Below are 27984 nucleotides of genomic sequence, written 5' to 3' on the forward strand. Positions count from 1 at the left end.
AAAAATTCAATACTGGCACCAAAAGAGTTAAACCATAAACATTCACTTTTTCTTTTTATTAAGAAAGCATGCACAAAAATAAACTCGTGAGACCACGCCCCTCTCTCCCTGACCACTGACATGAAGCACGGGGACCACACCACGCTGGCGGGGCCTGCAAGAGCCCCGCTCCGGGACAGGCTGGCATCCCTGCCCTCCCTGCAGGCCGGCACCCGCGCACCCTGCAGAGCTCCACGCCACCCACCCCGTGCCTTCTCACGCACTAACAACGCACATTTATTTCAGGGGCAGAGGAACGAGGCTAATTTGCACACTGACCGGCATGTATTTACATATGCAAATGAGGCGCAACTTAATACGCAAATGAGGCAAATACGCAAATGAGGAGCACTTGGATACGCAGAAGGAGCCATCTTGGTTTGTTTTTCTTCCGGTGTTTTCAGACTTCCACAGGGCTGGCTCTCAGTAACACCCTCTGCAAAGCACTAACTGGCACCTACCAGAGGTTGTCTCTCACGGTTGTCTCTGGTGCCACCTTCCACAGAAACCCATCACGTGTGCTTCCAAGCTGTATCATTCCCATCCTGAGGCAGCAGAGAGAACAGCTGACTCCATGTTGAAATTGGCTCTGGGATTCCTCATTTCTCTTGGAACACTCAATGATGAACTCCCCCCCAAACACACACTTCAAAAAGGAAAAAAAAAAAAAAAAAAAAAAAAAGAAACAAAAATGCCCCCCCTCCCCCCATACAACGAGACTCTGTCCACTTCCCTGACAAAGATCCAATTGGTTTATCCCTACAGCAAACTTTAAAAGCAATGCTAGTTCCCCACCTTCCTGCAGTCAGAGTAGAGGTTATTACTCCCCTGCCCCAGGTCTGCCAAGCAGCCATGATGTTTTATTTCCATCTTGGTTCCCTTCACTGGTAAACAGGAAATAAGGGCTGGGGGGAGGCTTTACAAAATATTAAGAGGAAACAAGAGGTTTGACAGAACAGAGCCATACCAGAAAAAAGGGGAACACAGGACACAGCTTTGGGGAGGAGGCATCTCAACACTCACTCCTGCTCCTGCACCTTTTCCACCTTCCTGATTTGCAAGCGCTGACAAAACTCATCCTTCAGGATTTACATGAGATCCCATCATCTCCCCAGCTGAACTGCAAGGGCTCTGACCCACCCTCCTCCCTTTCATGCTATACTCTTTGGCTGTTCGGTTTAAAAATCTGCCCCACTTCGTCCTCTCTCTTCTAATGCACCTCTTACAAAAAGCACTTGTGAGGGCCTCCCAGGTACTTGACCAGCGGGTCCAGCCCCTTGACCAGAAGTCCCCAAATTCACCTCCACTCTGAGCAGCAGCTTCCTCTTCCCACCGTTAGCCCATTCACAAAGCGGGAACCGCTGACTGACAGCGCGCACCTATGCGGCAAGACTCCCGTTGCTGGCACGCCCCAACCACAGGCAAGGACAGTCTCCAAAGAAATACGAGGGGCAGAGGGCCAAGTAACAACTGAACAAATACTGACGGGAGAAATCTTCCAAATTTGCATATGCAAGTAAGAGCCTCACTACATATTTTGAAGAAGGGCTGGAAGAGGTGGGGGGTGAAATTAAAAGCTCTGGGGAAACAGAATTTGCTGAATCGCATGTGGCACCCCTGACCGCTTCTTTTACCTGCTGGGTACGTAGGCTTCACCTGGAGACTGCAAATGCCGTGTAGAAAATAGGTCAGGATTCCCTCAAAATCTCTCTCAGTCCTCACAGATGGCACTGCATTCTGAAACCCAACTTCTCTGCGGAAATACCGCCTCTGCTACTTTCTCCTTTCTCCAAACTCAGGTCTACCCGCCCAGCTCAGCTCAGCTCAGCTCTCCCTACCTCAGGGACTACCCTCTCTTTGTACTCGGGAACTCTACTTCTTCTCTTGCTTTTCCTGCTGGTGCGAGAAAGTTCACAGAGCTAAGATCACCCCTCCAGTGTCCTTTTAGCCCCCCGACCTTTACAACATTTACGAAACAACATAACTACAGGCTCCCAGGGTCCACTAGGCTCTCTCACTCCAGTAGCCAATACAACAGATTCACCGGCCACCTTGAAGGGAAAGAGGGATTGTTAAACGCAAAATGATGGAGGCAGAGAAAGATGCACTCGAGGATTCAGCCTTCCGAGGTCTTTTCATGGCACCAAGGACCCATCTTTCCGCCCTCCACAGGGCACCACGCAACACGAAAGAGCCGATCTGATGCGCTCGAGGCCACCAGCGGAGGGGGAGGCCTGTGCTCACTTATTGGTAGTAATAATAATAACAATAATTATTATAATAAACAAAAGAAGAAAAAGAAGATAAAACAGGACGCAAGGAAGGATTATCTTCGGCAGCATCTTGCGGTGGCTTCTCTGGCGGAGATAGAGAATATATATCTATATACAGGCAAGGCAGGGAGGCTGGGGAGGGTGGTGCTGGCACCATTCACCCCATATCCCCCTCCCCTCCCGCGTCCTTCACAAAGGACGGGCTATCAAGTCTGTAACTCGCTAGGTGATCAAGTCCCAGTCGAAATCATCGGGGATTTCCTCATTGGCGCCTGGAGGAGGCCCTGGAGGCCGAGGGACCAGATGGTGAGCTGAGCCAAAAACAAGAAAAAAGAAGAAAAAGGAAAGAGAACAGTTAGAGTAATGAATGTCACGTTTTTTCACAGTGGGCCCTTGGGCAAAAGAAAGCATGAGGAATTCAGGCCTTCTCCCTTCCAACAGTCTAACAAGCAACCACATTACTGGCATGAATTTCTCCCTGTCAGACAGCACCTACCAATGTCTGTAGGTGGTCTGCTGTGAAATTCTCCACAGCTGCTTCTACGGAGGCTGAGTTTCAGCCTCCTTAACTTTCCTTACAGCTGACTGCTGATAGAGCACAAAGGATTTCATCAACAGAAGCTTCTCATGTAAAGTTGCCTTCAAGCAACCGAGGGTGAGGCTGAGCTAGAAGACTATTTACGTGAGGTGAAAGAAATCAGACTGCTGAAATCCTAAACCTTGCCAGAGCTATGGCAGAGCCCTAAATGGAGGGTTCTTTGCAGTCCAGGCTCCCTCAGTGCTCCGTTTGATTAGTAAGTGCTTTGGGAGAAATGCACAAAGGGCTTGGGAACTGGTTCTTTAATGTTCATTGGTATAATATGCCTTAATGTCACCCCTTACCTGGGCGATTATATCCTGGAGAGTCCTGGGTGGAAATCTGGTACATAGGAGATGGCCCGGAGAAGAGATGGGGAGGCTGGGGCTGACCATAGGAGTTCACTGTGAAAGGAAAGGAATTAAAAAACAAAAACAAAAAACAAACTATTAACCTTCTGGTTAGCTGTCTTGGCCCTGACTGGGTGGCAGCTCAGCCACAGAGCAACTCACTCAGACCCACGGGATACTGAGGAGATGTTCAGCTGTTGGGTTCTAACTGCAAGCTATAGCTTGGTCAGGGATCTTGTTCTTGGAATCAGCAGGAGTTTCTCTATTATTGTAAAAGAAGAAAATTTTCATCCAGAAACACCACAAGCTGGCTCAATATCATCCATATTTAGTTCGGTACTAGATGACACACACCACCACAGTTGTATCAAGACCATGATATCTTCTGTGCTCTCCTCAGAGTGCATCCTCCTACTCCTTGTCCAGTCAGTATTTCTCCAACGTGGGTGCAAGAGCTTTCTTCTTTACAGCTCCTACAACTCCTGCCATTTGGAATAGTAATCTCTCTACCTTGCCATTCTCTTCTGTTGGTCACCTACAAAAAACAGCACCCCCTTCTCCTTTTAAGGGTTTACATTTAAATGTATTTCTGCCTGGAGAGGTTGCCTGTCAATGGTATGCATCACATAATAATGGTCTGTCTAGGCCACAAACATAGGACAGCCTAATTCTTTAAAGCCAGATCAAGCCGAGTTGCTACGGACAGCTCTGACAGCCCAGCCCTGAGTTGCTTGGTGCTACATTGCCTGGCAAGGCAGCAAGTAGTTTAGGATATTCACAGAATTGGGCCTTCATTTACATGTCATTTTAGTCTCCTTCCTAATTACCTTGGTTCATGGATTGCTCCTGTTTGCCACTGTTCAGGGCACAAGAATCAGAGATTCGGGGGGGCTGCTGTGGGCCAACCAGATGAGGGAGCTGACCAGTCTGGGTAAGGAAGTGATTAAGGGAGTCACAGAGGTTGGCAATATGGTGTTGATCCAGCGTCCAGTTCTTCCGCTCAGCCTGGCGCAGACTCTCCATCAGCTCTGCAGGGGACAAAGGACAATGTCAAAGACAGCACTCACACTGTGGTCTTCCCTGCAAAGAGTTTCTGTCTTCTACCCCTAAATCCTACCTTCTCCCCACAAACCCAACTTCATTGCTTCGAATCTGTCACCAAACTCCTGGAGAGCTCCATATCTAGGATACTGTCTCACTGACTCAGGGAGGGGAAGGAAGAGTAGGAGGGAAAAATCTCAGTTAGCTTTCTGACATACTTTTATGAATTAATTCCCCCTGCCCCAAATTCTTGCACTGTTCAAGCGCTTCAGGGTCTTTAACACAACCCATGAAGTAGGACACCTCATTTTACAAATAGAAGAGTTGAATCACTGAGACACCCATGGACTTGACACAGTTACACTGAAAAAAAGATCTGGGCACAGCATTCACGTATTCTAGACTACAGCCCTAGCCACTGAGTCACTAGACCTAGTCACTAGGCCAACACTGACCTGAGAATTGGGAGTGCTCAATGCTAGACCAGTTCAGCCGGTTTACCATCTTGAAGCTTTCCTTCAGGGAATCGATGTTGGAGCACCAATCAGGGGGAAATGCTGGAATGAAATGGGGACAAGATTATTCCAATACAGACCACCGTTTCCCTCCACCCCTTAATATAAAATGATTGGCTCCTCTTCACCAAAGAGCCTGATGCTACAGTAGCTAGCAATCCTTTCTCCCTTGGAAGACCGGGGATGGTGCCTCCTTTTTCATTTAGCCCCTGACTTTATCCTGCATCCCTACACAGAATCCCAAACCCAGTGTGGATGCATCCTCCTTTCCTTCAGTAAGGAAGCAATTTCCCTCTCAGATTCCAGTCATAACTGGCTTTCACCCTTTTCCCACACACAATGTAGGCACTACTTAGGGAAAGCTCACTTGTGGAATTTCTGTCTGGGGGCTCCTCTCTGCTCCCTTTTCCCCAGCTGTTCTTTCCATCACCCCTGACTCACCAAAGCCAGCATTGTTGATTGAAGCCTGTGACTGCTGCTGCTGCTGCTGGTGCTGATGTGGCTGCTGCTGTGGGTGGGAGTGCGGGTGATGTTGTTGATGCTGGTGGTAGCCTCCATGCTGCATTGGGGGTGGGTGCATGGACATCACTGGTGGAGGGCCATAACCTTCACCACCCTGCTGCTTTCCCCCTTGGGATGGGCAACCCTCTGGGGTTGGAGTGTGGAGTGGGGGAGCAGCACCCACTGATGAGGGGCCTTGCTGCTGCTGCTGCTGGTACATGTAGTAGTTGTGGTTGGAGGGCTGCATGTCACCAAGGAGAGAAGAGAAACCTGCCGAGTAAAAGAAAGAGGAGGGAGCTTTAAGAGCTGCCTGGATCAGACCTCTGCTTAAATTATCCATCTCTAATTTCACACTGCTCATTCTGCTATTTATGAAGCTTTTGGAGTGCCCTCTGCAGGCTGCCAATAACTATGGCTGCCAACAACTATCACCTGCACAGCTGTGCCATCAGTGTGCTCCAGATTCTGTTCAAAACAAAAGGCTATACGACAAAGCTCCAGCAGGATTTAAACTTCTAGTACAGTTAGGCACTTAAATTCCTCCTTGGATTTTTCCTGTATTTACCAAAGTAACCCATGTTCTCCTGAAATTTCATGCACATGTTTTTTTTTTTTGTAGAAATGACTATTAAGCAAACTTAAACAAAAAAACACTTAGAAAACAGATAACTTGATAACCTGACTTGCTGTTTCCAAAAGCTCCCTTCAGTTCCCATCTTACAAGCGGCTTGGTCGGGAACCTTCACAATTTTTCTCACACAGCTCATTAGAGGTCACAGATTCTACTGCTTTTGTACACAGAGCATATTGCATGCATCAGGGCTCCTTTATTACTTTCATTCCTCCTGACTCATGAGGAGTGTCATTTCTATCCTCTCATAGCCCCTACATGCAAGAGCATCAGGTGTTCTCCATTCTTCCCCACATCAGGAGCTCAGCGCATCTCTTATGTCCACTTCCCTGGTTCATTCTCCCCTTATGTTGTGGAACCTCTGGGAAAAATCACAGTGAAGGGCATTACATGCCACTAACCTGAGATACCCCTTTCTTACTTTCAGTGCCCTTACTTGACCACCCGCAAGCAAGCCTCAGTTTTTCACTAGATCCAAAATCAACCCTTAGAGCACCGTACTACTTCAATGGGGCAAAAGGATGAATACTGCCACCCTGACTCAAAAGCTGCCCACAAAATTTCCTCAAAAACTGCAAGCTTTCCTAGACTACCTTACAGCTGAAGACTTGGGGCGGGGGGGGGGGGGGGGAAGACTGCTGCTAAGCTTTTACAAACAGGGGCACACACTGAGTCAAGGCTCTTCTCTACATTTTTGTAGCTTGCTCATTCTACAACACCTCACACAACAGGCTCCTACTAGGAATCTCAAGTGCCAGCATGATGAAAGCAGTAAAAGTAATACATTTTTATTTCACTGGAGCTACAAGTTCAGGAGGCTCCTCCTAGAGTAGCAAACTTTGCCTGCACTGTATGATGGCTGACAGCATAGGTGAGAGGCTCATCTAATAATATACTCCTTTTTACACCAGACATTTAGAAGAATGTTTCAAGGTAGGAACAACAACCAAAGATTTTTCCGAAGTGTTTTCCGTGGACGTCTCATCTCATCCCTACAGCGATTCTGCCCTCTGGTGGCTACTTCCTCAATCCCAGAAATGCAAGCTATGAATGGAGTTGTAGGCTCTCTCTTCCACATTCTTAATCCACAATGCTCAATTCTCCAAGGCCTTGTACACTCCTAGTTTTAACAGATCTGAGCAACGACGACTTTCCACTCTCCTTTTGGAGAAACTCCACATGCAACAATCCCCTCCCTCTTATGGTTTCTAGCCTGACAGATTGTGAATACTTCTCCAACATGCTTTTCTTGAGGACTTCATTTCTCTAAGCTTCTGCCATTTTAGTATTTGCTTTTGTATCAACACAAGGTATTTTTAAATCATTATCCTCTTTATTCTGAGAGAACTAGGGGGAGCAATAGATAAAGGACATGCAGATTTCTTATCTGGTCCTGGCAGAACTAATTACAGCATGCCAAAGAAGGAAAGTCTGTTTGCACAGGCTCCTAAATGAAGAAAGATCTGAGAGATACCAAGGATAGATCAGTGGACAAGGCTGTGTGGGCAGATACCTGCCCACCCCACATGACGCATACAGTTACTCACCGTGCTGAGAGGAAGATGATTTCTCCAGCATGGATTTGTAGAGATTTCGGAAGGACCAGCTAAGATCCTGGAAGTTGATCTCAGAGTAGGAGAACTTGAAGTCATGGTTGGCACTGTACAGTGGGGGTGGCACATCGGCCCCTTCACGGCCCTGCCCCCCTGCTACAGTAGAGGCAACATCCACAGGCCCTGCACCCTGCTAAGGAAGGCAGAAGTAAGGCCTTTAGCCTGTACTGGGTTTTGTAACTTGAGAGAGGAATCCAGAGACTAGATACAGGTAGAACACGCACTGATACCCCATATCACTTAGCTCATCTCCCAACGAATCTTCCCAAATGCCATTCTCCTTGAGGAAAACCAACCACCACCCTCCCTCTGCAGCACACTGGCTCCAGCCCTTTCTTCGGCTATCTAATACCATTATGCCTTTACCCTTATCCTCATCCAGCCCTTTGTTAAAATTAACTTCCTCCTTATTTTCCGTCTCTGCAATTTCAGCTTCTTCCCTTCTTTTTATTTTTGCCTCTATATCACCATTTTCACGATTCCCTCTCTTCTCACCACTTCGCTTTTCCATTCACGCACTCCTCCCCCTCTCATTTCCCCCTCCCCGCGCCATAAGGCTTCTATCCTTTTCCCTGCTGCTCACCTGACTGTAGTTGGCAATAGGGGTGGTGCTCTGGAGTGACAGCTGAGGGGTGGCCTCAGGTGGCAAAGAGGCTTCTGTGCTGACTGGAACAGCCCCTCGGGGGCTTTTACTTGCCTCTTGCTCTGGGGAGTCTTGTGGTATCTGTGGATGGGGAAGGAAGAGAAAAGGAAAGGAGCAGAAATCAAAAACAGATGGAGAAGTGAAACTGCAGATGGGAAGCCAGCTCCCCTGCTGTAGAAGTTCATGGCTTAGAAAAGAGGAGGACTGGGCTTTAGTCACTGAAGAGTCAGGATAAAGGACTTTAAACAAGATTAACTTGCTACTGAACAGCAGCAACAACAGCCAGTCAGCAGGATGCACATGCTAGTTCATTCAGTCCTAGCTTTTGTCTCCCCATCTGTACACCCTGCCCCCAAAACAATACCATGATCTGGTGCCGGAAGGACTCCTTGGAACAAGAAGGGAATTCCCCCTCCTGCTCCATGCTGTCTGGAAAGAACAACACTCACGTCATCATCTGGAGGATGCCGCCTCTTGCGAGATATATCTGGACACGTATCTATTGTCCAATAAGAGCCCTGGAAAGAAGACCCATTGGTGAATGCATGATTAAACCAGAGAGCTTCCTGAAGCAGAGGGTTACTGACTCAAAGAATGCAGCACTAACTAAACATTAGGACCACAAGGACCACCCGCCAGAACATCAGACAACCAAGACTTGAGTGTTGGAAAGAGATTCTTCTCTTGCATTGGGTTGTATTGAACAATGAGGTATGATGCTACTGGTGGAAGGCAGAATGCTCTACATTTCCATCGCTCCGAGACAGGACACCAAGAAGAGCAAAGGATGTTTTGATCCAAGCTAGGCCAACTCTTCTAGGCCTGCACACCCCCTTCAGTACCTTCCTCACAACATGAATTTGTTATTGACTGATGAGAACCAGCTCAATGTTCAGATTGGGTAGAGACAGCTAGAAGGATCATCCTTTTCCCATGCTTGTGAGACTTCACTGAGTATTGTGCCCATTTGGGGGGTTGCCAGTGCAAGACAGACACTGATGTGCTAGAATGCATCCTAGGAGGAGCCACCATGATGGTTAAGAACTAAAACACATGATGTACAAGCAGTTCACACAGAGAGATCTGTTTAGCCTGGACAAGAAAAGGGATCTAACCACCATCTTCAACTGTGTAAGGAGATTATAAAGAAGACAGAATGAAACTCTTCTCAAAAATGCACAGCACACAAATAAGAAGCAACAAACACCAGTCACAACAAGGGAAATTACAATCAGATATAAAGAAAAAATTCTTCACAATGATGGTGGTGCAGCACTGGAACAAGTGCCCAGCTGTGGTATCTCCATCCTTGGAGATATTCAAAACGCAACGAAGACCTCAACAACCCAATCTAATTGTCCCTGTCTGGGCAGGCGGTGCGTGTTGACCTCCAGAAGTCCCTTTCAACATAAAATAGCCTATAATTATGTCCGTTGCTTTCTCAGTAAGTATAAAGAGAACTCTAGAGTGTGATTTAGCTCATTTTAACCTCCAAGTGAAATCTGAATAATCAGTGACAAGCACAGGACAGGTTTTCATTATAAACTCAGTCCAACATGCCAATGAACACCTGTAAACATATACACTGAAGTCAGTTAGGATTTCCTGGAATAAGCCACATAATCAATGGTATTTTTGAGCAGTGATCTTCAAAGATATACTCCTTCCATTTATAGACACCAACTGAGCACCACTTAGTCCTTTAAATATAACCCAAAATAAAAGGCCTGAGCAAGTGGCCCTTTCTGGTAACTTTAGGATGGGGGGGAAGAGACAATCTTCCTGCTTAAATACATAGCTTCTTGTCCCCACCATCTCCTTCTGTTTGTTTGGTTGTTTTTTTTTTTTTAAACACTAATAATATCTGCATGCCAAGTCTTGGTTTTGCTAGCAATTCCCCTTTACAATCTATATATACTAACAGAGCTTTATTAGCCCTTACTTAGCCAACAAATTCCTAAATTCCTGAGTTTTACTTGTAAATGATCTCTACAGATTTGAACTATCTGATGGTGACATTTTTTTCCCAACATCAAATGTTTTGCTGTCTAAATAGCTAGCAGTTCTGCTCTCACTTCCATGGATCATGCCTCCATAAAACCCATGATGTCACATCACAGTCCTGCTGTTCATCAGCAGCCACTACTATGTCTTTCATAACAGAACAGGTTGGACTAGACCCACATTTTACACATAAAGATCAAGAAGAAAGAAACAAAACTAATAAAATACATTCAACCCCATTTTTTCCTTCTTCCAGTATCTTTAAAGTCAACTGAAGGTAAGAAAAATAATTGCTAAAACCATTAAGGCCCCTTTACAGGCTCCCTTTAAGTGAATGCTTCTGTAGCCAAAGCACTGCAGTAAATCTTACTACTGCTTCCATTTTTGCCTACACTTTAGGTTTCAAATTCCAACCATGAGTTAGAAAGGGCAACCGGCTTATTCCCTACAGTTTTAAATTGCTTGCCCAGGAGCATGCAGATTTCTTACCTTCCCAGGATCATCTCTCGGTCGAGGCACCTTCCGAAAACATTTATTCAGAGAGAGGTTATGACGAATAGAGTTCTGATGAGAGAGTAAGAGATACAGGTAAGTGCTACAACAGAAACATACAGCCTTCTGAGTATGCTCGGGAGCAAGTAGAGTAAATAGAAGAATGGTGCATACTCAAAAGCCGAAGCTCACTACATATACCCAGAATGGAGCAGAACAGAAGCTGTGGAAAGGAGAGGGATGGATTAGGATGAATAATATGGGGCTGAACCACCTATACATCTACAGAAAGTGGAATAAAAATAGTATTAGTGTGATGCAGAGCTTGGTAGTGATGTGAGTGTTGTGGGAGTTTTTTGTTTTGTTTTTCTTGGTGGTTGTTGGTGGGTTTTTTTGCAGGCTCCTTCTTAAGGGGTCACCACATACCTACAACAAAATTCTCAGAGAAAATGGGACTTCTGGCTCTGCATTTTCTCCAGTTGGTCAACTTAGTTTCACATCTGTCTTTTTATTTTGCTCAGTGAGGATATTTTGCACAGAATTAAGAAAATAAGTCTTGTAATTAGGCAAAAAGGGTACTTTAGTGATGCAAGTCCTCACCTTCCAACCAATACCAGCATTTTTGTAGTAGGGAAAGTTGTCACAGATCCAACGGTAGATCTCACTAAGCGTCATCTTCTTGGCAGGTGATGAGTTGATGGCATATGTGATCAAAGTGGCATAGCTGTAACGTGGCTTCCCATCTTGGTGCACTGCAGCCTCGTCCTTACTCAGGGTGGCATTGGGATCTGTTGGTGAGCCTGGGGGACACTTTCGGGCAGCCCCTGGAGGTCCTGCTTGTGAGGAACCCCCTAATTTTTCAATAGTAGCCCTTAAAGTAAGCTGTGGGAGCCAGTCTATGGACGTGAGGCTGCTTTCCAGGTCAGAGGCCATGATGCTGGAAGCAGGAATATCTGTGAGGAGAAAGGAGCAGAAAGGGAACTCCTGAAATATAAACAAGGTGAACCCTAAGAACAGAAACTTCCATTTGCGTTCCTCCTCTGCTTCTCCCCCTATCACAAATACCTATCACAGGTATTTGTGATAGGGGATATAGGTATTTGTGATAGGATATATAGGTATATCCTACTTCATATACCTTATTCACAGCCAGACAGAATCATCCAAAAAGGCCTACAACTGTGTCTCTGGGAGGACCATCCTTGCTGACAGTAGCTGGGACAGTGCTGATGGTAACGTTGCTAGGACAGTCTTACCCAGAGCAGCCCAGCTGTTCCCAGGTAAAGAACTAACATCTATTAAAAGAAGTGGAGCCTTTTCAGCAGCTGTATCATATTCACTCCTTTACTACATAAGCAATATAACCTTCACCAAGATTACCTGTAATCCAGTAGGTTTACTGTGTCAGGTAAGAGGAAAATCATAGCTAAAAGGGAATATTCCCTCCTGCCATATACAAACCACAATTTATTAGATCATCTGGAAAAGTCAGGACTGTGACTATCCTAATTTGGGGGGAAATTCACTTCTCTCTAAGGCCTAGCCCGTCTTTTTGCATCAGGTGACATTATAATGAATCTATTCCTTAGAGCTAGAATTACATATCTCATTTTAAAACACCAAGATCATGCATAATACTATATATAGATAATTACATCTACCATGTCGAGGTGGAACAGACTATATTAAGCTCATAATAGTTAAAGCTTTGCCTACCATAACCCATTTTTCCTAAATATGCATATCATTTTATTGAATTAAATCTTGCTTAATTCACAATATAACAGGGAAGTATTTTCTCCAAATCTCAGACACAAGAAAAACCTACTTGTCCAAAGTCACACAACAAGTTTGCCACAGGGTGGAAACAGACTGAGGATCCTTCCTCTCATAAGTATTACATATTTCCCCTCATAAAAATAAAACACACCTGTCCAACATGGCTAGCACTTGTACCCAGGGTTTTCTACTTAACAGTTATTTTATATGAAGAAAATATTTACCAGCGTGAACTTGTATGAACTTGTACACTTAGCACACAAACTTGTATGCTGTCTTTTGTAATAGTCAAGGCAGCAGGAAGATCATCATTCTTACTCATAATTGGCTGCATCACTATACTAGGAGCAATCCCTTGAAGTCTGGACTGAGGCAGCTAAGTTTCCATGGTCACGACCTGCACTGCTCTGCACTTATTCTTTGCATAAAGAGAAGAACCACGTCTTGAAGGGCTGCAAGTTCTGCATCTTTCATTTTTGAAATTAATCTTTTTAGAGGATTAGGTGATACTGTCTTTGAGCATGCTAGTGCATCCAAAAGGTAAATGCACAAACACACAGGCACATACTTATGTACACACTCATGTAACAAATTAAATGCATACATGTAAGAGAGAACAGACCGACACGAACACACTCTGCTTCGGAAAGATTCATCAGCAGACACCTCCCACCAAGTGCATCACTCAGATGAGTGGATTAGATGAGACAGGGAGACACCCATCTGCATGAATACCAATTAGATATTCATTCTAAAAATAGGTGTTTGACAATAACACAGTGTGGATGCACAGATCCAGAGACAGATGCACCCAGCATTTTGACAGAGAAGCTCCCCGTTCTTCCCCCACAACCATATGCATTATACCTTGCACTTCTGCACTGAAGTGCTCTCACAGCACAAAAGCACTTCAGAGCCTACACTCCAACACGTTTGTATGCACTAAACCTTTCATTTTCATGCATGTGCTCATCACACCTCTTAGGGCTCAAACACCTACGCAATACCCCAACCAGATCCATCCCTCAACCACCACCAGCAGTGGCTCCAAAGCCCTGGGCTCAGAAAACACCTCCTAATTGCTCAGCCAACATTATCGCTCACACTCATATGCATGCACAGACTGAAAAGTAAAATTGTAGCACTACAGTATCTGTAGCGAGTGGAAACATTTTTCTGTATGTGGAGGAAAGGAAAAGCCCAACTGCTACTAACTTATCTATCTACTCATCTGCCACACTATCACAGATGATAGCGATGACTACTTGCTACACAGCTAACTAGACAATCCCAGCTGCAACAGGCTTTCCATTATCTACCCTCCTCAAGCTGTTGTTTATTGAATATAGCTCTTTTTGGCTGAAATGATCTAATCTCAAACATTTTAAATAAAAAAAATAAAAAAAAAAAAAAGGCAGCACTATTCCTTCCTGAATTATACAAAGGTAAAGCAACAACGTATTTTTATCCAGTGGGGAGGGACAGACCACTGAGGTATCCATGTAACTTAAACACAGCTACATTTGCATGGTAACTCTACAGGTACAACCCTCGCTAAAAGTAGTACTCAACTTGGGAGAAACCAAACACGAACTAAATATCAGTTGAATGCTTTATTTTGTAAGTGTGCCTCATATAAATTTTAATTTCCATAGTGCAATCAGAGAACAAATTACTGCTGCTTATCACATGCATGTTAAACCATTATGAAATATCAGTTGTGCTAACAATACAAATCCAAAGTAAAATAAATACAAATTTCCCAGCCGCCCCTCCCCCCCTTTGTTTTTTTAAGACAAGCACAGAAATCAAGAAAATTAGGTTATAAAAGCCTATGGCAGATTAAGATACAAATCTGAAACACCAGAAATTCAAAAAGCAGAAGAAAACACTGCAGTTTTCACAGAGCTTCAGATTTGCCCAGGTTATGTCGGTAGAACATTTGGGATGATTGGCTATGCAGTAAAATGCAAGGTTGATATGCAACACGCCAATCATCAAGTACACAAGCTTTTGCCTATTTGTGTAAAATATACTTGTCAGGGAGACAAGCAAGGTTAGAATTGGGCCACATTACACCCACACTAAGAATCTGAATATTTTCATTCCTTGGTTTATAAAAAATCTTTGACAAGAAAACAAAATTCCAAAATCTTAAATAAAAAAAAAAAAACAAATCTGTGCATACATATGCACTAGTCACCCAGTACTGAAACAACTACTCTTCCGTAAAATACAGCAGCTTTTTAAGAACACATATGCTAGACAGTAATTTAGGACAGAAAGTGAAGACTCAGACCCAATAACAATCACATGGGAAATTTCAAAGCAGTGGAATAAGACTTTTTTCCAAGTTTAAACTTGATCACATTACTGGATTTATAAGCCTGTATCCTGGCAAAACGGGATCTGTAATAATCGGGCATAGTCAAAACTCAGGCAGGGTGGCAATTCCAGAACACTGTCAGTGCAAAAATAATTTGGTGTAATTGGCTAGTAAATTATTTGAAAGAATACTTACTATAACAGTAATACTTGCTATAATTTGTGCTGCATATCTCATTCACCTAATCCAAGCAGTACACCAGCTTGACACTACTTAATGGTACGATAAAACAAGACTGCAGCCAAACCAGAGCAGCTGATGATTCTTCCAACTTTCCCTTCCCAGTTTATTGCCTGGCAAATCTTCTTTCAAACTTACGATCCCACTCAAACAAAGAAAAAAAAAAACCAAAACAAAAACCAGCTAATGACTAACAAACACACTGAACTGAAATCAAGGGTGTTTAAAAAATCCTACCAGATTAGCAAGCCAGAATTAACTTTGAAGAGGTAAGAAGAGAGTTGAAGACCAGAATTCGTAATCTCCAACTTTACATTGTAAATGGTATCTGTTTATGTATTTGGCTGACTTTAAAAACCAAGGGTAAGGTAGCCAAGTCATAACCACCATCAACAGCTGGAAATTGACTGCAGAGTCCTCATTTCTCAAGCACTAACTAGTTGCAGTACAACCCCAAGTCAAGGCAGGTCAGAGAGATGCAAAAATGACAGCCAAGCACTGATCCAAAACTACAATTAAACAGACGAGAATCTGTCTAATTCATAAGGAAAATATATTAATCATTAAAGAAAATCCTAGCACTGAATACCTTTTAACAACCACTAATTCACTTGGGACTAGTAATACTTCACTACAGCTTTCCAGGAAAGCTACTGCCTTACTTTGAATATTTGCAACTAGCAAATCGAACCTCAGGCTGAAAATGCAAGGCAGCCTTCTGTCTATCAGATTGTACTATCCCTGCCACTGGACTGAAGAAATCTGTACTTTGCCTGCCCTGCTATTTTGCAAATGCTTGCTCTAAGCCAGTCAGATCTTATCCAAGATCACTGCTACTTATATATCAGGACTGAAAAAAATGTATGAAATGTGAGGAACAGCACTCTAAGGGTCATATTGAATGCAGTTAATAAACATTTATAGCCTAAAACATTCTCTAAGGCTGAACTCAAAGGCTGGCCAGTCAGAAGCAGTTATGACTGAAGCAGAGAGTCATACAGTGAATGAAACCATGCTGTGCACAGCCTACAGAAGACGCATATTCTAGAATAAATCCCAATATTTACTTTCACTGTTGCTTTACTTACTGCTATTCCAATCCAATGAAACACTACTGGCAAAACATTCCAAGGAGACTCAACTTAGGTTTCTCAACATAAACTTTGAGAAGGAAGAAACGCACAACAACCTACCAAGCAGTGAGAGACATTGCTGTAGAACACGTATAAAAATAAGGCCACTTCTATTTAGGTGCCTGAAACACAGATCCAGTGATCTAACTAACAATATCCATCTAATATACTCAGAGATACACCTAGCTTCTGAGGTATTTAACAAACAAAAAAACCTCAAACCCAACAAACTGGCAAAAAAGAACCATTTGACTGCAACCTTTCTGAAACACAAAGGTGAGTGGGATGCCAATTAGAGGAAACTGCCTCCAAAAGTAAGGAAGAAAAGTAACACATAAGAATACCACATGCATTGAGAAACGGACAGCTTCTACTTTTATGGAAAAAGGCAATTTTGACATACTTGTGTAAATTATACATGCAAGAAACCTGTATTCTTATGTCAATACAGAAAGTAGAAAAGAATCAATTTTGCTAACTCTGGCAGGAAGAGAAATTTGCCATTTTTAGACGTGTGCCTTCCCTCAAAAATAAGGAGGTGTGAACTAAGAGGGCAGGAACAAGAGACTTAAAAATCTTATCTTCTCTAAGCAAACATCCTTAGAATTAGAAAAAAAAGATACTGATTACCTGCATAGTCTGAAATTGTTATCCATCATTTTGGTAACTACTTGTGAGAACCCTTCAGGAAGTATTTATGTTTCTGGAATCAAATCCAGAGGGAAGAGAGAGGCTGCTGGGTATTGTTCATAAAATGAAACTTAACTTGGAAGGAGTGGTAGGTATCATCGTAGTATATCAGCAAACCAAAAGAAAAGCACTGCAGTTTGAAAGTGCACTTCTGTCTGCAGTGCCATACGAAAGGAGGAAAACCAGTCCCTGGGGGAGAGAGGTAAGACATATCCTAGAACCGTGTTTCCCTTCTTTGGGAGCAGTAGAACAAACTGAAAAATGTTTTCCCAATAAACTATAGGCTTGCAGATGTGTTAATAAGGGGCACACAGTTCTCACTAGTCACGAACCACAAAGGAAAAAAGAATTCAACCAAAGGAAGTTACTGCCACCTAAGAGCGCACAGCGTGGTATCACCTGTACGAATATGAGCTGTCACAACCTGCACCTGTCCATGTCACAGTGGTCTGACTCCATACCCCTACTCAAAACTACTTAGTGTGCAAGACAGAATGGCTTCGAGTGTTTGATGCTATTTGGTGTAAAAGAGCACAGGTGGTACAGTAATTATGGCATCCTGAACTGGAAACTTGCTAGAGGTTACAACACACTAAGGTGTTCAAGGTGAAAAATCAGAGTTGGAGGAAGATGAAAACTTTTAGGCCATGTATAAATCATTGAACTATTGTTTTGTTACAATTAAATTGTTATACAGATATGGTTTTCCTTTAACAAACAGAAATCTCAACAACATAAGATTCATATTAAGTCTTGAGGAAAAATAAAAATTTTTTTTCATAACAGTTACTAATTACATAAATATCATAACAGTGCATTTTAACATGGGACCTTGCAATTCCCTCCATTTTGTGAAAGGTGCACAAGCATGGTCTAACTTTGTATTTTGAATTTAGTGAATGAACGGCACTGACTGTGCATGCATTCTTGGTAATAATGAAGCGTGAAGTCTTGTAGGGATTAGAAAGTCACCAAAACCCCCATGTTGGAAGTGCATCAGGATCCAATTCCAAAAGCAATTACGTACTAGTCTTGTATGAAACTGACAAAATGGTATAGTTTACAAAGCCTGACCTGCTTATTTAAACTTATCAACAGATGGCATTACAGCCAAAGTCTAAAATATTCTCATGTCAAGGGAGATGGTATCTTTACAGGCATAAAAGGCTAGGATCAAGCATAGCTAGTGCCTTGCCAGAGTTTAATAAGACCAACTAATCAAATATTTTTGTTGTCTGCTACATAAACATGCAGCAAAAATGCAGAGAAATACTACACAAACATTGCAGGGACCCCTCAGACAGTCCGAAAATATGTGTTCGAAGTTACGATTACTTTGCTTATTTATAGTGTGGCATAAATGAAAGTGGGGAATATTTAACACCTGTCAAAAGAAACAAGAAACGATATTGAGAATACTGGTATGCCTAAAATACTTTTGAGCCGAAAATTATTTTCTTTGTAATAAGACCGCTATAAAAGATTTATTCTAATAATAAGCCAAATGTCCCATGACAACCCTCCCAATAACAGATTTGAAGTAAAAAGTAAACCAAGCACTTTGAAGAAGCACAATGAAAATACATCACCATAGCAGAGAAGTCTCTACAGCATCCCTCCACCCTCAGTACCACTATGCAATATTTTACCATTGGAAGTTAAGAGCTGTAACTCTAAACTTATGCCAAGGCAGGCAAGAGAAATCTTTGGCATTTGCTTTAAGAATATTAACAGAACAATTACTCTTACACTGAGAAAGGTATTGGGTATTGTTTTTGGAATAATTCAAATTTATGAGCACATATCTGGAATGAAATTTTCCCTTGGAAACCAGGAAGTCTGTGGTAGAGAAACTGTATCTAGGAGAAGGTATTTCCCACCACCTTGTGGGAGGCACCCAGGCTGAAGAGAAGGATTTCAAATTTAGCTGCCTATCAGAATCACATCCAGTAGTAAACCTTCAGTACAGGATATGCAAACACTGATATGATAGCCAGATTGTCTCTGAAATTAGAGACAACATCAGAAGTAGATCAGCATGCAGAGTATCTTGCTCAGAACATCTTCACATCATTGCAAAGATAGGTACAGAAACCCAAGTTAAAAGAATGCAACATGAACTTGTAAATGAAAACTGTATTCTTACTCTCATTAAAAAAATGGGTCTATCAGTGAAAAATGACTGCTAACCTTGCAGTTTAATAATAGTAATACTCCAAAGCTTCTATGTAAGAGAGCTCCCAGGGCTAAATGAATGCCAGCCAGGCACAGTGAAAATGAAAATCTGACTGCAAGTGGTCAGAACCTGTTCACCAAAGGCTGAACCACTGAAAATAGATTAGTCGATATGAACTCTGCAATAGTTGCTGAAACAAGCCACAACCCATTCCATCACACTTGTGGAAATGGGTATCAAGCAAGATACTAGCAAGAACTATGTACTGAATTCATAGAAAATAAGGAAATTGGTATCAAGTGCAGATTAGTCGGATACCATGTGGCCAAAATGTACATACAGCAGATGCTCCCAGGGTTAAGATTACCAAAGCACCGCAGAAAAGCCTGGTTGGAAGCAAAAGTGCAGCTGAAATTGAAGTTGGAGAATGATCAGAAGAATCAAGTAATACTGTGCGAAGCTCACAAATTAGGTCTCAACCACTGTTTTAACAAAATTCCTTTTCACTATTCTGTTAGCTGTTACTCTGAACTAAACTGACTGAACTGTCTTCCAGGGGACAAAATACCTGACAGTCCCTAGCCAGGCCCACGACTTGTAAAGATTTGTACCAAGCTTGAAGGTCAAGACGATTCAGAACCACCCTAGCAAGGAAACACACGACGACTAACAGTTTCTTCTGGCTTAAAACACTAGTATCGCTACTAGGCTTTCTCCACCCTACTCATAAAATGCTCCATTTTGTGTATCATCCTCAGACTAAACCTCCCGTTCATTTCCTTACAGATACTGAAAGTAGCCCCTTTCTTCCACACACATACTTGCCACAGTTGCCACATTGCAACTGCGAGTAAATATTACTCTGCTCCAACCCTGACCTTCCCAGTCTTTAAGAGGTCATCTCTTTGCTTATGATGATCTTTATTTACTTTTGTAATCATCCTTCTTTACAAAAGAAGCCAGGGAGAGAAGGGTATATGTAATAAGACCTGTGAGTATCAGTTAGACCTTTTGAATAATTTTCAAATATGCAAATAAGCAGTTTCCAGTATGTCTGGCCTCTATTGGCTGGCAATTTTCCTACGTGTATCGAGGTATGAGTCAGCTGAGGAAGAATGTGAAGAGATGCTCATGCAAGAAATGGAAAAGCACAACGTCATGCTTGTGCTGCTGGCAGAGCAAAGGACAGTAAGAGACAGTGACAGATCGTGGAGAAACATAAATGTGAAGGCCCCTTAGAGTGAGTGAGTACAAGAAGCTGGAACCTTATGTGGTGGATGATAGCCAACGCACATGCTTGTCAAGGAGGAGATGGCAACATGTTGAGAAAACATGCTAGGAGGATAGCTTCAGTAACTGTGTTTTTCACAAGACAAGAAGGTAACACAATTGTCAGAGGCCAGCAAGAACAGCTAGCAGTAACCGAGATCACAAATGAAGGAAAAAGCATAAGGGTTACCCAAAGAGACTAAGAAAGAAGAAGCGGGAAATACAGGCCATGAAACTGGAAGATGAGCCCCTATCCTGTATGTGCAGAGCAAGAAGAGTGCAAGAAAACCCATGTTATAGGCCCAACTGTGGAGGCTCGCAAGAGAGGAAAGCAGGAAACAAAGGGAAACCTCAAAGGAGCTTTCTGGAGTTCCATCTTGGCCTCAGCGGTCTTAAACTTGCAGCAAATCATTCAAAAAAGATGTTAAGGTAGCATGCCAAGTTGCATAATTTAGTATCACTGGCATGAAGGAGGTAAAGAAAAGCAGACAGGATACCAGAGGTGGGTCCTTGTGTCTAACTTACAGAAAAAAAAAAAAAAATGGAGGAAGGTAAATAGCTTAGTGCAGAAGCTACTGAATGAATGACTAGAACAGTAGGAGGGAAAACAGGAAAATACTGACACAAGAGTCAAGGGAGGACAAGATTTCAAGACTGGGCATGATCAAGTGTCAAAAACAGCAGGGAAGCCAAGAAGGATGAAGATGGAATAGAGACCCTGAGACCTGGCCAAGAAAAGGTCATTAGAGATCTTAGGAGAAGCTTCAAGGGAGTCAGAATATCTATACTTAAGTCAACTTAAAAAACAGTTCTAGGCTGCAGACATGGTACAGGATCTTTCAGTTTTAGAGTCACAGGTCCTTCCATGAAACAAAAATGTATTGGGGCATCATGCTTTCACTGTTTCTTAATGCCACAAAAAGTGGCATTTTGAGTTCAATATCACGTTGTATTTTATGTAATCAACAGCAAGAAGAACAGCCAGCCTTTATAAAGTGTTTTTTCATCCTTATACTCTGCAACTTCCCTTTGAAGGAAGAACCCTTATAAAGGATCAATAACCTATTCCAGGATAAATGGGAAGCCACGCATGGAGAAGCGTGCAGCCCAAGGTCAGCCAGTAAAGAAGCAGCAGAACCATGCAGAGAACACAGGTCTCTCAAATCCCAGACCAGTTCTCTACATTCAGAGTTTGTCTGCTTTGTTCAGGTAGAGATAACGGGAATTTTAGAGGTAACTATTTTAGCAGCTTGTTTATTTTTCTGGGCAAGTTCCTGATGGGGAGGGAGAATTGTTTTGGTTTTACTTAACAATAGTTTTTTGGGGGAAACTGAGAATTCAGAAACTTTGCTCCTTTAATTTGTGACCACAAAAAGTTCAGATTCCTTCCCAATTATTCAGATTTGAACTTTAAACAGTAATTACATATTTCTGCTATAATCAGCCACAGTCTTTATACAGCAGAGAGCATAAACAAAATCTGAATTGCTAATTGTAAAAAAACAAAAAAGCAAGTATTTTTTTCCTCGAGGTATAAAAGCTCTCACTCATCATCTCCCCTCTCCCTCATTACTCAGTCTCTCTCATACATAAAAAAGGGCCAAAAAAAGAACACACATTCCCTTATTTCTTGACTTCATATAACATAAACTGACCAGCTTAGAAAGATGAGGAATAAGGTACTGGGCCTTGCACAAATTGTTCACCCCAATTCTCAAAACCAAGTTCCTGAAGTGCTGGAAGGAACCAGAGAACATAATGCAAGACTAAAATCCAGCTATTCCTGAGGAAGAAAAAGGGGCAGGGGAGAAGGGAGGGTGGGTGAATGAATGACTCAGATGGATTATGGAGACAAAGCGCTATTCCCCAGCCTAGCAGAACTGGATATTTTCAGAGGAACAAAATTCTATTTATTGTATAGTGGTAAAAAAGAACAGGTTTCTTGACATAACCTCAGACAAAAAAACGCTATGTGTCCACAAGCATATAATCTAATGAAAGCCAAACCAAGAACAAGTCAAAATGCAGGTGTGGGAGTAAGAGCAGGACCTGTTAGATACAGTAAGAAAGGATTCCTGCCAGTGAAGAATCCTGGAGAGGAGATGAGGGATGCTTGCTTGATGAAGAGAGAAGCGGCATTTTAGGCTTATAGGACCAATAGGACAGAAAGCCAAAGGGACAGCATGGAAAATGAGATGCAAAGAGCAGTACAGAGAGAACTGGGAGGAGGAGTGGGGTGTAGGAGGAAATGAGAGTAAAGAAGTAGGCGGAGTGGAAACATGCTGGGCCTTAAAGGTGCAGGAGAGGAACCTGACCATGACGCGATGCTAGGAAGCCCGGGACAGGATTCAGGAAAGGGTTCACAATGGTCAGGCACTAGGAAAATCTGTTCGTGGTCCACCTTTAGGACACGAACTCCAAGGTTCATAATAGCATGGGGTAAAGGATGGGGCAGGTTCAAGACACAAGGATAAAATGACAGTCTAGTCCAAATCTTGGCAAAGCACCACAGGACAAAACATTAAATCAGTCCTAAACTCCGTTGTGAGGTCTCCGAATTTTGAAACATTCCCAGTATTTTGCATTTGCATTTCAAACTTAAAATGTAAAACTGCAATTAATTAATTGCAAAAACATACTGCAGCATGCTTGCTCTCTCTCAGTAATACACATGCACAGACTGCCTTTAAAAGTGAAAACATGAGTACAAGGCAGAAATATGTTATAGATTTTTAAGTTCATCATACATCCCTTAGAAGGAAGAAGGAAACAACAACAGCAGAATAGATAGCAAGCAGCAATACCGACTCCTACTAAGATGATAAGCATTTGGAGGTTGAACACATCAACTGGATATTCTTGCTAAAATAACACGACGTTGAACAGCCAGCAATACAGAGATTTAAATGCTTTTGTTTAGGCTTCAGGGTTAACACAACTGGAGAGTTCAAACATTTCAGAGATACCATTTCAGGCTGTCCATTAATCTGGGCACTACTCATACCTTCAAAGTTGTCTTCCAGACCAAAAATGCTAGAAACAGCATTTTTTAAAAGTTTCAATTCTGAAGCATCACTCAGCAGCAGATTCTGCAAACAGAGTACTACGAAACAGAGGGTTCTGTATGAAAGTCACTGGTTACAATTCTACCCAAGGTTGGGAGAAGCAAATGGAAAAATCAGTCCAAAAGCATCGCATCTTTTGGTTGCTAATGACCGAGACGTAACTCCTGTCTGACAGCTCTGTAAAATGAGATAATCAGCTCGGTCCAGCTCTTGAGGGACAGCTGTCCATATCACAGTTGCCATTAACCACACCTCCTTTCTGACACTTGAAGTAAAGGGCCAAAGATCCAAACTGTGATGCAGAGTGAGTCTCCCACTATATGAAGGTCAGCTGAAGTTTAGGGGGGGGAGGTAGTAAGCAAAGATACCTGTACCTCTGGGGTAAGAAAAAACTTCTCCAGAGACACCAGTATTCAGCTGTATTTTTAGGGGGGGGGGGAAAGTACTACAGTAGTCACAACCCCATCTTGGACTGGGAAATGATATCCAAACTCCTCCAACTGTTTACTGTATTTCATTCAACTTTTCTGACTCCTTATTCTATCCTAGAAACTTGCCTACAGAACCAGATTTCAAGATAAAACGCAAGAACTTACAAAACACATACTTAAACACTAATACAACCTCATGATCTTTCAGTAACGTAATCCTTTTCCCATAACTCTCTAGACCTTCTCATTTCATTTTACTTAAGGGCTTGACCTGAGAAATGCCACACACTCAGTTCTCAGATGGGAGCAGAGTGCACATAGGACAAGATCAGACTGCTTCAACCTTAAAAGTCAACTTTTGGAAGCATGAATGTCCAAATTTAAATTTACAAACCCATACACGCATACCTAAGTGTCTCTTACTCAAATGTTGAAGACTTCATTGCTTCTGTTGAAGTCACCTCTATGTTCCTGGGCACTTACACAAATTAGGCTATTTACTTAGGTACCTAAATGTGGTTTTTAAAGTCTAATTTTAGGTGTTTGGGTTTAACATTCTTAATGTAAACTCTTAAAGACATAGCGCTTTCATTTAAATGTGTCTATAAAGTACCTTGCACTTTTATGAAGATAAATAATACCCTCCCTTTTTCTTTTATGGATACTTTTGTATAAAATAAATGGTGCAGAACAGCTGCAGTATTCCACCTCAGAGGAAGCTGCATTTTTGCCTGTGATAAACACTTGATGTAAATACCATGATCACACTGAAGAGCTATGCTCTCTAAAAAATATTCCCTTCCTTAAATTTACCAGTATGTCCTAGTTTTTGTATAGCTGTGTTTTAGACTACGAGATCTTCAAAGCAGAGATTATCTTAATTTTGTGTGTCCAAGTCAGCACTGAATGCCCTGTCAGCAATTAACAAATAAATAACAATTACTCTACAGCATACAAGTTTCAGTCTTGTATGTCTGTCATGAATATCTAAAGCTCAGGCAGCAAATACAAAATCTTAATCTTTATCATTAATAATGAAGAAAAAAATGTTCCATATACAGAAAGACAACTGTTGTGGGAGAACAGCATTTTGTAAGGCTGGCATATATATTCTGTAAAGTGCCCTGGCATCCATCAGAGCCAAAAGCACTTGAAAAATGTCAAGTCATTACTGTGAGGAAGGGGGCAGCACGAGGTAAATTAACCTCAAGAGCATGAGAAGTCAGTTACCCCCTTGAATGTACAAAGGCCAAAATGCCTTAGTTATCTCTTCCCTTGTGCTAGATAACACAGCTGTACTCAAAACAGGCCGATTGCATAACTGTAGGGCAACAGGTAGGAGGGCATCTAACAGTACCCCCAGCACATATGTACGCCTCATGGTTCAGCCTTCCCTTAGAAAGACGCACCTCCTGAAGCTATGGATAACTATCAAAATTCTCTGCCAAAATGGGGAATCACTTTGGAGGGACCTGGCATCTTTTGTCTGATCTTGCCAGCAAATTACACCAAGGAGTTCCTTCTTCAGGGACTCCCTGTTAACCATTGTGCTCCCAAATGGATTCCCGAAGGGTTCCTGTCCTGGCCAAGGACCCTTTGATCTTGGATTTCCTCACTGCTATCTCGCTGGAGAAGAGAAACAGGAATATCTCAGGTGAGATATCCTCAGGCATGATTCTTCTGCTACGGGAATCTGCTTTGGCTTCATTTGAGATGAAGTCTCCCTCAGACTCGATTTCTCAGGAAATCACTACGTTAGTGTCAGAATACTCATTTGTGACTGGAAATTAACTGCCTCATTTACAAAAAGCAGCCAGCTTGGCTCACCACGGCACTAGCATTAGGATTCACATTCCTAGCCCCTGAACACAGCATAAAACACAGATGAAGACTAGTGGCAACGGAATGGCTTCTTTCGGCTTTCCAAGCAGGTTCCAGCAGCACTGCCATGATTTCATTCCCAGGCCCCTGAGCACCACAGAACCCACTCTCAAGGGCACTCTTTCCAGAATTCATCCCACAGCCCCTAGGTACATTAGGACACACATCTCGGAGTAGTAGCACTGGGATCTGCACATTCAGCTCCCAAGCACAGTGAGGTCTGCGTCGCACAATGATTTTATTCCCCCAGTTACGAGCATAGTAGGACCCACATGGAGAGCAACTGACACTCCAACCCCACGGGTGCATCCTTGGATGCTAGCACTACAAGTCACTGCTCCTGTCTCCTCAATGCTTTTTTGGCCAGTATTATCCTTCTCAATGACCCCTAAATGACAGAAATTAATTTCATACTGGTGATGATAAAGGCTGAGCCTAGGATGAACACATCAGTGAAAGAAAGTAGAAGGGAAAGGACAGAGAGGTTTCTTTCTTACAATTAAACAGGGCTAAGGTCTCCCATAAGCTAAATAGTGAGAGAAAGAATCAGGTCAATTCCATATAGCATATAAGGGAGCTAAATGAGAGAGATGGAGAAAGACACGCAGAAAAAAGGCAGCTGGGGAGAGGTTCAGAAACAGAGAGAAAAGATTAAAAGGGAAGCAGATACAGTGAGAGAAGAGACAAGGAAAACAAGGACAGAAGGCGAAAGAGAAGGACAGCTAGGAATAGAGAGGTGATATAATGTGGTCACTCACTCTGTCTGGAAGATTTTCTGGAGGGAGGTGGATTATCTTCAGTGCTGGTTTCTGGGGTGCTGCCCTTCACACTCCTTCTCTGAGACCCATCCTCAGAGCGCTGCTGTCAGCTATTCCAAGAGCTTCTTCAAGAAATATTTTGACGGCGAAAGGATTGTGGATGAAATCAGGATCTTGAGTATTAAAACAATCTGCTTGGGATTGTCAGTCCCCTAAAACTGCTGGTTTTATCCCAGGATGGAGATCCTCTCTCCCTTTTGGCAGCTAACTACTAAAGGGATGTTCCCCTGGGAGACAGCCTTTTCACCGATTGTCAGATTATTTCAGAGATCAATTTCTCTGATCTCCCTGCCTGTAAATCTCCGTTCTCTTTCCTCTAGGTGCACCTTGTCCTTAAGGATGGGCAAATCTGTTTCTCTGAAAAAATTCTTGCTATCTCTGTGGATATTATCAGTAAAATCTGCCTCTTCCTTTCCCTGTAACTGCAAGGTGTGTCTTCTCTCCTTGCACAGGATATCTGAAGAAAACGCTCCTGGGATTAGGGGATGAGGGATCTTCCTTGGGATGAAGGAGGATGAGGTCAGTATTGGAAATTACCTTTATCTCCAGTGGTTAAAAGCAACTGGAAAAGGGAAGAATAATACCTAAATCTGCCTCTGCTTTCTCTCCCTTGTTTTGCTTTCTCTGCTGCCTGCTGAGCAGATGTAAATAATTAAAATTACTAGGTAAGTACCTGGAGCTCCTGCTTATTTCTATCTTGGGGACTGCCTCTCTTAGGCATACGGGGTTTCTTCTGTGAAGACTCCCCTGTTACTACCTGGTCTGGGGAAGAGCTGTCTCCTCTGCTTGGGGGAGGAATTTCCTCAGTAGCAGGGGGGGAGTAGGTGGTAAGGGTTATTCTCACAACCCTCAGAAACTGGGGTCTGAGGACGCCTGTCCCCTAAAGAGGTACTGAGGGAGCTCCAGGAGGCTCTATTCCACAGCGAGGAAGAGCGGACCTGCTTCTAGATAGTTACCAGGGCTGGGTGCCGGGGGCCTCTGCCCACCCTTGGCTCGTTAGCAGGGAAGGGGGCAAGTGTTAGGCTCCCCCACCAGCCGCGGGGAAGGGGGCCGGCAGGCGGGTGCGCCCCGGCCTGCCAGCGAGGCGGGGTCGGCGAGGGGCCGCCGGGGCGTCCCCCCCGCCGGGAGCGGGGCTGCCTAACGGGGCGTCCCCTCACGGCTGCGGATGGGGCGGGGGGCGGCGGGCAGGGTCTCTCCCCCACCCCGGCAGGCTACGGGGGTGTCCCCCCACCCTGACTGCCCGGAGGCTGTCCCTGGCTTCCCCCCAGGCCCCAGCTCCTCTTGCCCGGGCCCGGCTACCACGGGAGGCCGCGGCGGCTCACGGGCCTACGCGGGGCTGAGCGGCCGCCTCCGCCGCCTTCCGCCGGGCCTCGGCTTCGTCCCCGGGGGGCTCCCCGGGCTCCGGTGCGGGGGGCCCCGGCCGGGTGGCGCTGAGTCTCTCCAGGCCCCGCCGCTCCCGCGGCTGCTGCTCCGGCTGCTCCGGGCTGCGGCTCCACT

General features: G+C 43.5%; 1 protein-coding gene across 2 annotated transcripts; it reads right to left on the reverse strand.

Annotated features, from left to right (window-relative positions):
* Nucleotides 1-27: 27 nt before the first annotated feature.
* Nucleotides 28-27983, reverse strand: FOXJ2 (forkhead box J2). Of its 2 annotated transcripts, none has more exons than XM_082310988.1 (11): nucleotides 26428-27983; nucleotides 11280-11632; nucleotides 10677-10751; nucleotides 8633-8701; nucleotides 8124-8264; nucleotides 7475-7670; nucleotides 5237-5566; nucleotides 4736-4837; nucleotides 4067-4267; nucleotides 3195-3293; nucleotides 28-2623 (listed from the first exon to the last, which is right to left on the reverse strand). In XM_082310988.1, exons 2-11 carry the CDS (start codon nucleotides 11610-11612, stop codon nucleotides 2535-2537), a joined length of 1635 nt encoding a protein of 544 aa, XP_082167114.1. In that variant the 5' UTR covers nucleotides 11613-11632; nucleotides 26428-27983; the 3' UTR covers nucleotides 28-2534. The 2 variants fall into 2 exon arrangements, with proteins under 2 accessions (XP_082167114.1, XP_082167113.1); XM_082310987.1 differs by having other exon boundaries at nucleotides 7475-7673; nucleotides 26428-27982.
* Between the last annotated feature and the right edge of the window lies 1 nt (nucleotide 27984).

The sequence above is a fragment of the Platalea leucorodia genome (assembly GCF_965183815.1).
Source record: "Platalea leucorodia genome assembly, chromosome: 4".
In the NCBI taxonomy this organism is placed as follows: domain Eukaryota; kingdom Metazoa; phylum Chordata; class Aves; order Pelecaniformes; family Threskiornithidae; genus Platalea; species Platalea leucorodia.